This window comes from Vanellus vanellus (assembly GCF_965231255.1).
Source record: "Vanellus vanellus genome assembly, chromosome: 9".
In the NCBI taxonomy this organism is placed as follows: Eukaryota; Metazoa; Chordata; class Aves; order Charadriiformes; family Charadriidae; genus Vanellus; species Vanellus vanellus.
Window position 1 is genome coordinate 20,369,583 of NC_138914.1, and position 12,063 is coordinate 20,381,645.

At 38.0% G+C, this 12,063-nt stretch overlaps 1 protein-coding gene across 1 annotated transcript in view; it reads left to right on the plus strand.

Moving 5' to 3' along the window:
* Nucleotides 1-12,063, plus strand: part of DOCK3 (dedicator of cytokinesis 3) — a gene marked incomplete at both ends in the record, with an annotated part of 218,058 nt that overhangs the window by 38,007 nt on the left and 167,988 nt on the right. The window contains 1 exon segment of the mRNA XM_082487547.1: nucleotides 347-443. Coding sequence (XP_082343673.1) covers nucleotides 347-443 — 97 coding nt within the window.

Here is a 12,063-nt window from a genome sequence, read left to right on the forward strand (position 1 = left end):
ACTGTGAAGGACTCCACTTTGCATGCAGGTTAATTTAACGTGCTACAATCATGCAAAGTGTTTTCATTGACCTTGATTAGAATGAAATTACGTATTTTGAACAGGTAACTAGAAAATGCTTCACATAAGCTGATTTTTGTAATGTAATGGAGGAACAGTTGATATGACTCTGGAGTTGCTTCAGCATTACAATGGACGGAATGTTGCTCTTAAGATATTTTTGCTTATGTTGAACAAATTAAAACAAATTCAAGTTCTAGCATTTTACAAATTACTGTGCTGACAATTTCTTTTTCTACATTTTCCAGGGCACCTTCCCTAATTTTTTTCCCCTCTTCTTGTATAGGCAATATGAAACAGTTGTTCCGCTTGAAGATTCTGTTGTGACTGAAGTCACAGCAACACTGCAGGAATGGGCTGTACTCTGGAAACAGCTGTATGTGGTAAGAACAGTACTCTTCTCATTGCACTTTATTTCTGAAATATCTTGGGAGATATGTTGCCTGCATTTCAATCCATTAGGAAAAATTATAGTCAATATAAGAATTGTTAGTTTTTTTATCTAGTGGGAGGTTCACTAACTGCAGAATCACTGATCATGTGAGGTTCACATGGGCTACATTAGAAATTTCAGGAGTTTTGAAATTCTGCCTTCAGATCCAAAAGCTTCATTATTTAAACCCCCCCAGTTTTAAAGTGTTCTTAAATATGTAAGAAATATTGTGTGTTTAGTAACACAAAGTGGAAGATTTCTGTAAGTCATATAAAGACTTCAGAGAATTATTCAGCATGGTCTGAGTATTTGTTCTAGCATCTAGAGTTTGAAAGAGGAAGAACTCAAACAGAGGTCTTTTTATACAATTGTTCCTTCAGCTTTTAAAAATAAACACTCAAGATAAATGTGTTGAGTTTTATACTCATCTATTTTATGTAATTTTCAGTTGCTGCCACATAATGTCACCTACCTCTGCTTTCATCTCTGTTCTTCTTTTTTTTTTTTTTTTTTTTTTTTTTTAATGGCTAAGTCCCATGGAACAGCAAATAAAAACCTTGCACATTTGAAAGTATTTTTTCCTGTTTTTTCCCCCCTTCCTTTTAGCTTTTTAGCTTAGCAATTACAAGCCATAACTGTAGGATTAGGATCAAGAACTGTAGGTGGTACAAGCATGAATTTCCTTTCTTTCCTTTCTTTAGGCAAATACCTCTACATAAAGCTGCAGCAGCTTTGGTTCCTTATTTAAATCTGACGTGACAGTAGTGAGCTATCTAGGAAATAAAACCGGAAAAGATCCAATTAAATGAGGCTAGTGTATCTCTAGTATAACCAGCCATTTTCCCTACTCTCTTCAAAAAGCAATCAAGCCTATTATGAAATTAGTTTTACTTTTGTTGCTCCCACTTCTTCTGTGGTGATCATGTGCCTCTGAAGACATTTTCTTGGAAAACTCGCATCCAATCTAATTGGGGGAGGGAGGAGGGAGTGTGGCACATGGTATATACACTTTATTTTAATCACGGAATGTTCAGAGTTGGAAGGGACCTCTAGAGATCATCTAGTCCAACTCCCCTGCCAAAGCAGGATTGCCCAGAGCACATTACTCAGGACTGCATCCAGGCGGGTCTTGAAAATCTCCAGAGAAGGGGACTCCACAACCTCCCTGGGCAGCCTGTGCCAGTGCTCTGGCACCCTCACCGTAAAGAAGTGTTTCCGTGTATTTGAACGGAACTTCCTATGTTCCAGCTTGTGCCCGTTGCCCCTTGTCCTGTCACTGGGAACGACTGAATAGGGTCTGGCTCCATCCTCCTTCAACCCACCCTTTAGATACTTGTACGCCATAGTAAGGTCTCCCCTCAGCCTTCTCTTCTCCAGGCTAAAGAGTTCCAGCTCTCTCAGCCTTTCCTCATAAGGGAGATGCTCCAGTCCTTCAGTCATCTTAGTTGCCCTTCGCTGGACTCTCTCCAGCAGTTCCCTGTCTCTCTTGAACTGGGGAGCCCAAAACTGGACACAGTATTCCAGTTGTGGCCTCAGCAGTGCAGAGTAGAGTGGGAGAATGACCTCCCTCGACCTACTGGCCACGATGTCACTGTTTACACTAGTACTCCTTTTTCCATTTCAAATACTTACCTCTCTGGTGTATAGGAATAGAGTAATCTTTTTTGTTTTCTTCCTGTAAGATTTTCTCTCTCCCCAGTGTCAGATGAAGAAGGCAGCAGTATTACTGACAATGGTCTTGAATTGGAGAAAGGGGAATCATTTTACCTACAAATGAGTTACACTTCCTTTCTACTAATCTAGTGGTTTTTTTTATTGTTAAAACTAGTTCCTTGAGGGGAGGGAGAGAGAAAGCTCTAGCTATAGACTTGCACTTCGTGATTTTCTTTCTGGGACTGCTTTCTGTTCTAGCTCATTATGCTTATTATAACATCGCACACAACATTATTGTATTCTTAAATAAGAGGGGAAAGAATTTACTGTTTTGCCAGAACTTTGGAAGGAGAAATCTGTTCCATGACAGGAAGAAATTGGCAGAGCTTCAGAGTAGAAAATGAATTTAGTGGTGGGTTTCTCCAGAAATTATTAAAAAATACAAACAAAACAACAAACACTCCAGACCCCCACTACAAAACAAAACAAAAGAACCCAAACCTAAATATTTTCTAATATAGAAATAATCAGAGAATTGTTTAGGCTGGAAGGGACCTCTTAAGACCATCAGGTTCAACTGCCTTCTGAAGCAGGGTCAGCTAGAGTAGGTTGTCCAGGATTGCATCCAGTCAGGTTTTGAGTTTATTGTGAATGGAGACTCCACAGCTCCTGGGGGCAACGCTGTCAGTGTCTGACTGCCTTCAGTGTTTCCTTATGTTCAAGACTACTGATGTAGTACCATAGCTCTTCTGACATGAAAGAACAATCTACTCCATTTTTAGGGGGGGTAACAGAAATTTGTCCCATTTACAAACTGTAAATCTGAAGCCTGAAGAAGTGTACGGAGGTGCACAAATGGATGTGGCGGAGCTGGGATTAGGATTTTGTAATTGATATTTAGGCTAGAAGCTATGCTGTAGGGTCATATCTTGAAGTATATTAAGAGACTAAATGGAAATACTTGCTTGTTGTTGGATCAGCACCAGCAGAAACTTTTTATTATTCCCAAATCATAATACGAATCATGTAAGAAATCTAATTAATGTTATTTATCATGCTACTGTGCCTAGTCAGCTTGGTAGAAAAGTTTCTTACTGTAGTGGAAGTTCAAATGCTGGTTGTTACTGCCGGTGTTTTCAGTAGGTCAGTACCTATAAATGGTAACAGTAGGCACTTCATTATTTAGTAGTATTGTGCTGTAAGACAACTACCAGACAAAATGTACAGCATCTCTGAATAGGCTGAAATGTTCATCTCGTGCTTTTTGGCAAACTTCTTACTTGGGTTATGATTTGAAATACCAAGTTTATTTCAATTAAAAGTTCCAAGAAATTTCTGGAGTAATATCATTGAGATACCTTGTAAAGTTTGTATTCACCTTTCAGCTAAACAATAGGAACTGGGATGTAACAGCCAGGAAGCCTGGAGCAATTAAAACACTGCCTGAAGAGGGGTGCTATTTTGTTCCAAGATAAAATAGCTCAGCTGAAACAAAACTGGAGGGAGGGGAGCAGTGAGAAATGGAAGGGCAAAATGAAGCTCAACTTTGAGACAGACAGTTGGAGAAAATTATTTTGTGTAAAATATTGCAATCTTTCTTGGTTGTTTCTGATCACAGAGAGCCCGTGCTATTACTAGGAAGAAACTGTGCGTGGGGAATCTTGAATAGGTTTGAGTTATAAGAGTTGTGCAGTAATTTTAGTTTGTAGGTCTGTGAAATATATATTGGAAAGGTTAGCCTGAGTTCACTGTACTACACAGGGCTGTGATATTCTTGTAATTTTTGCTATCAAGGTGAAAGCAAAGTGATAGTCTTTGCAGAAGTTGAAACTGTGGAGGAAAAGGCATTTGTGTGCAATGAGTTCCTAAAGGAAGAGCTGTGCCCAAAATAAATTTGAAATAGAAAGACATACGGTGTGTTCTTTACTGTAATATCATGTTACGCTCTGATCAGTCTGGTATTATAACTCTTTAAATTCTAGGAAAACAATAAGATTTTTCAAAATGCAGGAGTTTCTCTCAAATTGGAAAGGGAAATAAATACCGATATGGAAGTTGTCAGAATTTGTTATTTATATTTGGTGGTTTTTGTAGCAGTAACATAACCTTGTTAAAAATTTTATGCCTATCTGAAAATCACATTTTTTTATTACTGAGTAAACAGAAATAAAACTTAAATATTTAGTATTTTTAAAGGACTAAAGATAATATGGCTTTTCTGGTTCTGGGGACAGACTTTTTAGTAGGGCCTGTTGCGATAGGAAAAGGGGTCATGGTTTTAAACTAAATGACAGAAAATTCAGACTAGAAAGAAAGACACTGAGGGTGGTGAAACACTGGCCCAGGTTGCCCAGAGAGGTGGGAGATGCTCCATCCCTGGAAACATTCAAGGTCAGGTTGGACATGGCTCTGAGCAACCTGACCTAGTTGAAGATGTCCCTGCTCATTGCAGGGGAGGTTGGGCTGGATGGCCTTTAAAGGTCCCTTCCAATGCAAACTGTTCTATGAAAAGAAGCACGTTTTCCCCCATATTTGAATATGCAATCTGTGTGCAGATAGATACAGTGTCATGACACTGGAAAATAAAAAAGCATTTCTTTGCTTTCTGATCTGCCTGTATCCAGGCTTCTAAGATGAGCACAGAAACACTAAGTAGGATTTAGTAACCACTTTCTGTCAAAAAAGGTCACTGTTCTATTTAACCTACAAAATCTTTGGGAGGGAGTTCACAGAAACTGAATGTTTAAAATCTGTACTATGTAAACACTGCCTACTGAGTTGGTCATAATGTGGGTAGTGTTTCTGATAACCATCACTGACCAAATGTGTGTGTGCATATGTATGGGTGAATGTATGTATACACAGACACACACCTACCCATCTTGTTGCTAAGTGTATGGACCCTGTATCTTGTGATGTTGCTTTGCCTGGCTCAAATACTCCCTGGTGTTCTTTAGATTAATTTGGACAAGATACCTATTCCGTTTGGTGGGAAGCCTAAGAAATTTAAAAGAACATACTATTTATCCTTTTATTAGTATTACAAAGGCTTTATAAAGTTTATAAAACAGATGCCAGTGATTCCCTTCCTCAATACTCTACTTAATATGAAGTGGAAGACGAAAGAAAAATAAGATTATTATTGGTACCAGTATGGGAAGCTGAGCTTGTTCTTGTGACTACTCCAAAGGGACAAAGAAGACAGAGCAGAAAAGCAAGAACAAACCTTGGGGAGACTTCTGTAGGCACAGAGGTAGATAAAGATGCAAGATTGCATTTGTTATGGTGAAATGTACGTGTGTGGCTCTTGTGTAGTTGCCACCAGTGTATGACTTCTGTTGAGACAGCAAAATAATGCCAAGATGGTAGATAACTTACTTTCTTGCCCTGTCTGTGTTGATAAGATTTGTTATTTTTATACTACTTCTAAATAAAGGATCTGCAAGTTCTCTGTGAGCTTTAGTTAATTAGGTCAAACAAGACTCCTGTGAGTTGTTAAGTCAGCTAAAGAGATCACTGAAACTCACAGTTGGAGCATAGTAGCTATTTTAACAGTAAAAAAAAAATTCCTCAGAGTTTAAGATGTGATGTGAGGACTATTTCTGTTGAAATAGCAGATGACTGTAGAGAGACCAAGCATAATTGCCCAATTTAGAATTTAGTCAGATCAATAAAGGTAATTTGCTACTCTTATGCAGAAGGGGAGCCGGGGGGAGAGTGTGGAGCGACTTCTCATTTAGTTTTAGGAGTAAGACCTAATGGTATTGGGAATAGATGGAATTTTTGCCAACCGAGTCTGAAACAAGTTTCCTATTGGCTCCTTTTAAATTTTCTGAGGATCCCTATCAAGGAAAAGAGAATGGATAAAAGCACTTGGTGCAATTGTAGCTATCTGATTTGGGTGTTTTAGGGCATCCCTAAAACTGTAGGTTTAGTTCAAAACTCATCTTAAAAAAAATACTATTCACTGAATCACTAATGTATTATACTCTTGTAGTGGAGTATTTTATGAGACACTTGTATTTAGTGAGATGCCTTTTGCTTCATATCTGATAAAACATGGAACTGCTGATGCGTTTTCTAAAATACGTAGACAGAAAAAAGTGTGGTATGATCTAAAACTGCTGCATCTGAGGTCTACTTCAGAAGGCCTCCCTTGAAGGAATAGAATTCCTTCAAGTCAAGGCTGAGCATATTTCATACACACTTACCATTCTGTGCAAGCAAACTCCTGGAAAGATATTTATAGTGAGAGGTGTACAGAGATGGTACTGCACATACATGTGGTCCTTCTTTTTTCTGAGTCATTTTCAAGGTTAACTGCAAACAGGAAATTCTTTTAGGGTGATTGTTCAGGCATTGTGAAAGAGACATTTAAAAAGCATCTTAAGAGCTTACCTGGCCCCAGTTGACACTAACAGAGACACTCAAAATTATCATTTTATTATCCCTAGTCCTACGTTCTAATGTTTGACAGTATTATGGACATTTTTATATCTTCATATAGTTGGAGTTAAGGACGGATCTTCTTATAGTGGCCAGGACTCTCATATCAGTTTGAGACAGCTGATAGTCATGTTAAGTGCTGCACAGAACATAAGGGAAACTGAAAGTAAATATTTCCATTTTATGGAATATTTCAGTACGTCTCTCTGTTAGTGCTAATTTGCTGAAATTCAGTTTAAGTGCTTCATATTTTAAGATTATAAAGGATTCCCATAATTATTATTTTTCCTTTCCTATTTTTAAGAGATTTAATGCAGTCTCTCATAGTGATTTGTGGAAGTCTGTGAGCTTTAAGGAATTAGAAGTACATGTAAGTTTTTAGGCAAGTGTTGTGGTTTAACCCCAGTTGGCAACTAGGACCACGCAGCTGCTCACTCGCTGCCCCCTGCGCCACTGGGGTTGGGGGAAGAGGGAGAGAAGGAGGGGAAAGGGAGAAAACATCATGGGTTGAGATAGATAGAACAATAATGGAAAAGGAAAATAACAATAATAATAATAATAATAATAATAATGGTAAAAGAATACACAGAATAAAATAGTACAACTCAAGTCACTCTCACCACTGGGTGAATTGGTTGCCCAGCCCATCCCAAGCAGTGATCACAGGTCCCTACCCCCCAGCCAGTCCCCATTTATATACTGAGCATGACGTCTGGTACAGAATATGCCGTTGCCCAGCTTGTTCTGTCTGTGCTCCCTCTCAGCTTCTATGAGGAGCTGAAAAAGATAATATAATATGACTAATATAAAACATCACCTGGCAACAACTAGAGCAATATGCATTATCAGCATCATTCTCAGGCCAAACCCAAAACACAGCAGCTGCTAGAAAGAAGATTAACTCTTTCCCAGCTGAAACCAGGACAGAGTAAAATAAGACCAGTTTGTAAGCAAGTCTTCTGTCATTAAAATTTGAAAAATTCCAATAATTAGTTTGACTATTTCTTTCTTTTGAAGACAACAGAACTTATGGCTAGCTTATCGGATTTAAGGAACAGTATAACAAGGAGCAAAATATGCAGTACGTTTCACCTTTCATTTACTTCCACATACAGATTTATTATATCATTTAAGATTCTTAGGATCAACTAGGCAGTTCTTATGTATTTTCAAACGAACAAAAGGTTGACTATAAAACAAAAACTACAAAGTATTAATCATACTGTATGGGAGGAATATATGTTTTGAGTTACTATGGAGATGGATAGATTTTAATAGGTATTTTTAAAACAAAGACAATTAAATGCAAGTCACCTTCTGGTGTCCTTGGCAAGTCCTGTTGTGACAAACTATGCGCAGAGTGTTTTTATAATTTCTTTATAATTTGTAGGAGAATGTTATTTAGTCATTGATATGGGAGGTCATAATATGCTCTCTTATTTTTGTAAACAGAAGAGAATAGCTGCCTTCCTGATGCTGAAATTCATGGAAAATTGTGGAGGAATTTGGAGAGGGTTTTTTGTGAGATTAATTTTAAATTTTTAAGTATTACTAGTTTATAGTTAACAAAGAGCTCTTTCCTTTTAGAACATTATCCAGTCTACAGCATGCTGAAAACAGTGTTAGAGTATACATGTAAAGTACATACACAATATTAAAACATACTGAGTGCTGGCTTAAGACCAGCTGTGAGCAGACAACCAGCAAAGAAACAGAATAGAATGTACTCAGGGGAAACCAGTGGCTGACCTGCAGTTGGTTTCTAACTATTTCTTTTCTATTGTAAACATACTGAATGCTTAATTACGTTAGGCCAGGCAAAGAAAGTTTTAATCAAAAAATCCAAACAGGAGTTTGAGAGCTTCTTCATTTGTAACTGAAGAGAGACTCGCCTAGGTTGCTCCAAATACGATGTTATGACAGAATTGCATTTGGAATAGAGGCAAATGGTAGTGTGGTTTGCTTTTAGTCTTCCAAAGATGTATTTTGAGAAAATATGGCAGTTCGTTTTGGTTTGGTTTTAAGAAGGGGGGGAGGGGGGGAAGGGGCAGGGGAAACTGCCAATCTGGCTTTTTTGGAGTAAGTGAGCAAGCTTGTGTTCATGTATAGAGCTTAGAAGGAAGAAGACTGGTCGTCCCTAGTGGGTATTTATTTGAACTAAAAAGACAGTTTGTTGGATTTCATTTTATAGAAGACAGATTTTTTTTTTTTTTTTTAATAGAAAAGCAAAGAGCATCTGTCCTCTTGGCAGCCTGTATAGCACTGGTGTCCATGTGGTATCAAGAAGCGTCCTTCAGTCTTAACCTGATTTTGTGTTACTATTTATTGTTTCTATCCTTAACACATAGAGAGGAAAAGGTAATTAATATATAATAATAATTACAATTATTAATAATTATTGTGACTTTAATATCTATGTATATATATAACACCGTATATGTTTTCTAAGTGGAGTGGATAACAAAGTTCCATGGGTGGGAGGGGTAGAAAATTGGGGTTGTGAGAATTAGTGTATTCACAGGCGTACCGTAAACCTTGTGGCTGAAGGGACAGAGAACGCTGTAGCTGCAGCAGTGCACAGCCAGCACTTGGCATGCCAAATTTGATTACTCTCTGCGTTGTTGCATTTGGCTGGGCAGGAGGTAATGGTTGATTATTGTGTCCTTTGAAACTAACGGGAATAAAAATGCATCTTAATTTAAAAACTCAGTGGTAAGTCTGGCAAATGGATAGATACTTAATTTTACATAAGGCACTAAGGTGAAATTAAAACATTTACCAAGGTTATTAAAGACCTGTTTCTTCTTTCTTATTTCAACTTCCTGCCACATGATTGTGGATATACTGTAGAGATAATTGGTAAACAAAAACTGCTCTAAAAGTGTAAGTAGGGTTGCAAAGGCAAGCATTCGAGAACCAGGGAAATGCCGGTGTTCTCCATTTAGTCTACTTTTTCTGTAAGAGTTATGGTAAGACCTCTAATTTTGCAGTCACTTACCGTATGGTAATGAGGCTGTAAACCCCATTTCTTCCTCCTATGTTTTAACTACTCTCCAGTGAATAGCGAGTGTGACAAAGACTTCCAGAAGGAGGGAGAGCCACTCTTAAAATGAAGAAAATGCAATGCTCCCTTAGAGAGAGCCTGTGACCTTCCATCTTCCATGTCAATATTATAGGTGATACCACAAGTTCGTCACACAAAATTAGTGGACACTTTTGTACTTAAATCTCTCTGTAAAACCAAGATAATACTGTCTCTTATCTTGCATGTATTTTCACAAAAATGTTGCAGGCTTGAAGTGCTTGGATGCTGAATGTTATGTAGAAATCATTAGGAATGGGGATTATCTGCCTTCATGGTAAGGTTTGAATAATTTTTCATAAACTAACCCCTAAGAATCATACATTGAGCCACAAATGATAATGAAAATCTGAATGGCTGCTCATTAATTGCTCAAAGTAAAGAGAGGTTCTGCTTGTGGTCATGCAATTTAAAACTATTGTAAAACATATATACAGGAGCCAGGGCTAATTTCAATTATTGTTTATCCTTATTTTCTTGAGCGCTTGACTTTCTCTTTGAGTAATTTTTCTCGTAACATATGGTTTTTGTGAATGTTGGAATGAAAAAGGGGGAAATAAATATAAATTTTATCTCTGGAAACCACTCATATAATTCTTTAAATTGGTTGCATCTTAGTTTTGAGCTAATAGTGATTCATGACCTTTGGAGAAATGTGTTCTTCTTTCAGAAATTCTTCTGTCTGTTTCCTGAAGTTTTACTGTTTAATAGAAGTTATCATACTATGTTTTACACATAATGATTGTTTAAAATAGAAGGAATATGAAGAAACAAAAATAAAGAAATTGGGAGAGGTTTCGGCAAGAGAACTGTAACTTAGCTTCTCACATTTTTTGTATTCATCTTCCTGTAAATTTCATGGTGGTTTTGTTTCATTTTTAATGTAAATCAGCTAGCCTTGTGCTAGCTGATTGTTCATAGATACAGCTTTGGTTGTGGTCCCAAATGTTGGTTAAATATAAAAAAAGTGCTGATTGCCAAGTTTGATTTCAGAGTCTTTAGCTGCCATCGCTGCACTGTGCAGTAAGAGCTTCTTCAGGTAGTGAAGATACTTTATGATTGTACATTTACCCCTAAAAATAACATACTGCCTTTAAGGGAAAAAATAAATCTGTCAGATGATATGAAAAGTTAAGTCCAAAAGATAAATGAATTTAGGGCAGCCCAACGGCTTAAAAAACAAATACCCACTTCTTTTTAGTGCCAGTACTTATTGCCACTGATAGCTCAAGATCCAACGTGTTTAGATGAGATCCAATACATATCACAGAAAAAGCTGTTGCTGAAATAATGGAAAACACAAATCATGTGCAGGATTATATTATTTGCTGATAATAGCCACTTGATACCTCACTGTATCAGTGGCTTTCTGTTGATGTGGTCTCTAGTTTGTTTTCCTTCAACACAAATGCGTGCTGCTGTTAATAGTTCCGAAGGGCACAGCAAATGCTAAAGGGACACGAACGCTTCTCGCCCACATACCGCATCTGGCCTGTGTGGCTGAGTGGCTTCTGAGGCTGTTGCACAAGCAAGTGCAGACGCAGGAAGTTTAGGAACCCCTGTTCAAGGGGTGAGGGGGGGAAGTGATAGCTTTGGGTCCAAAGAAATTTAATTGCTTTTTAAAAATGGTATTTAAAGTCCATTCTTTTGCTCAGTCATATCTTCAGCAGTTAAGATTGTATGCATGTGTGACTTGTCACGTGGCTAGGGTTAATATAACTATTTTAATTCTTTATTTTTGCTGTGTTTTGCTGAGCTGTGTGTGAATTTTAGAATGTCCCAGAGCTGAAAGTTGTTTTGTGGGTTTTTTTTTTGTTTGGTTTGGTTGTTTTTTTTTTTTTTTTTTTCATAAACTTCAGAGATCCTGCATCCCAACTTCTTTATTTGAAGTTTGGGGGGGGTTGTCAGTAAAATGACAGTGGTCTGAATTCAAAGACCTTTACGTGGCAAGGGAAATACTGGTGTCTTTTTATGTTCTTTGCCATTCGAGCATTAGCTGTTTAATCTAAATTAAATTGCAGTTGATGGAGCAGATTTCAGTTTATTCTTTTAGCGATGTCCTTAGAAGTGATGGGGAATTTGTGAATGCTTGCTCTGTAGTCTATGGAAGAGCAGGCGTTCAGAAATGAAACTGAGATTGCATCCTTTCAGAAGGAAAGGGAGACTGCTCTTTAATATCTCTCTGGACGTTTCATGCTGATGTAGGCTGGCACTGCTGCTGAAAGAGGCAGTTTGTCTCCTTCCTGTCCCCTCCTGCCCCAGGACTGGTTCCCACCCTGTCCTGGCCGGCAGCAGGCAGTGGGGTAGGCAGCGAGTGAGCGGACTGAGGAGCTGTGCGTCCCTGTGCTCTCGCTCAGCAGCTGATTAGGGAGAGTTTGAGCTTCTCTTG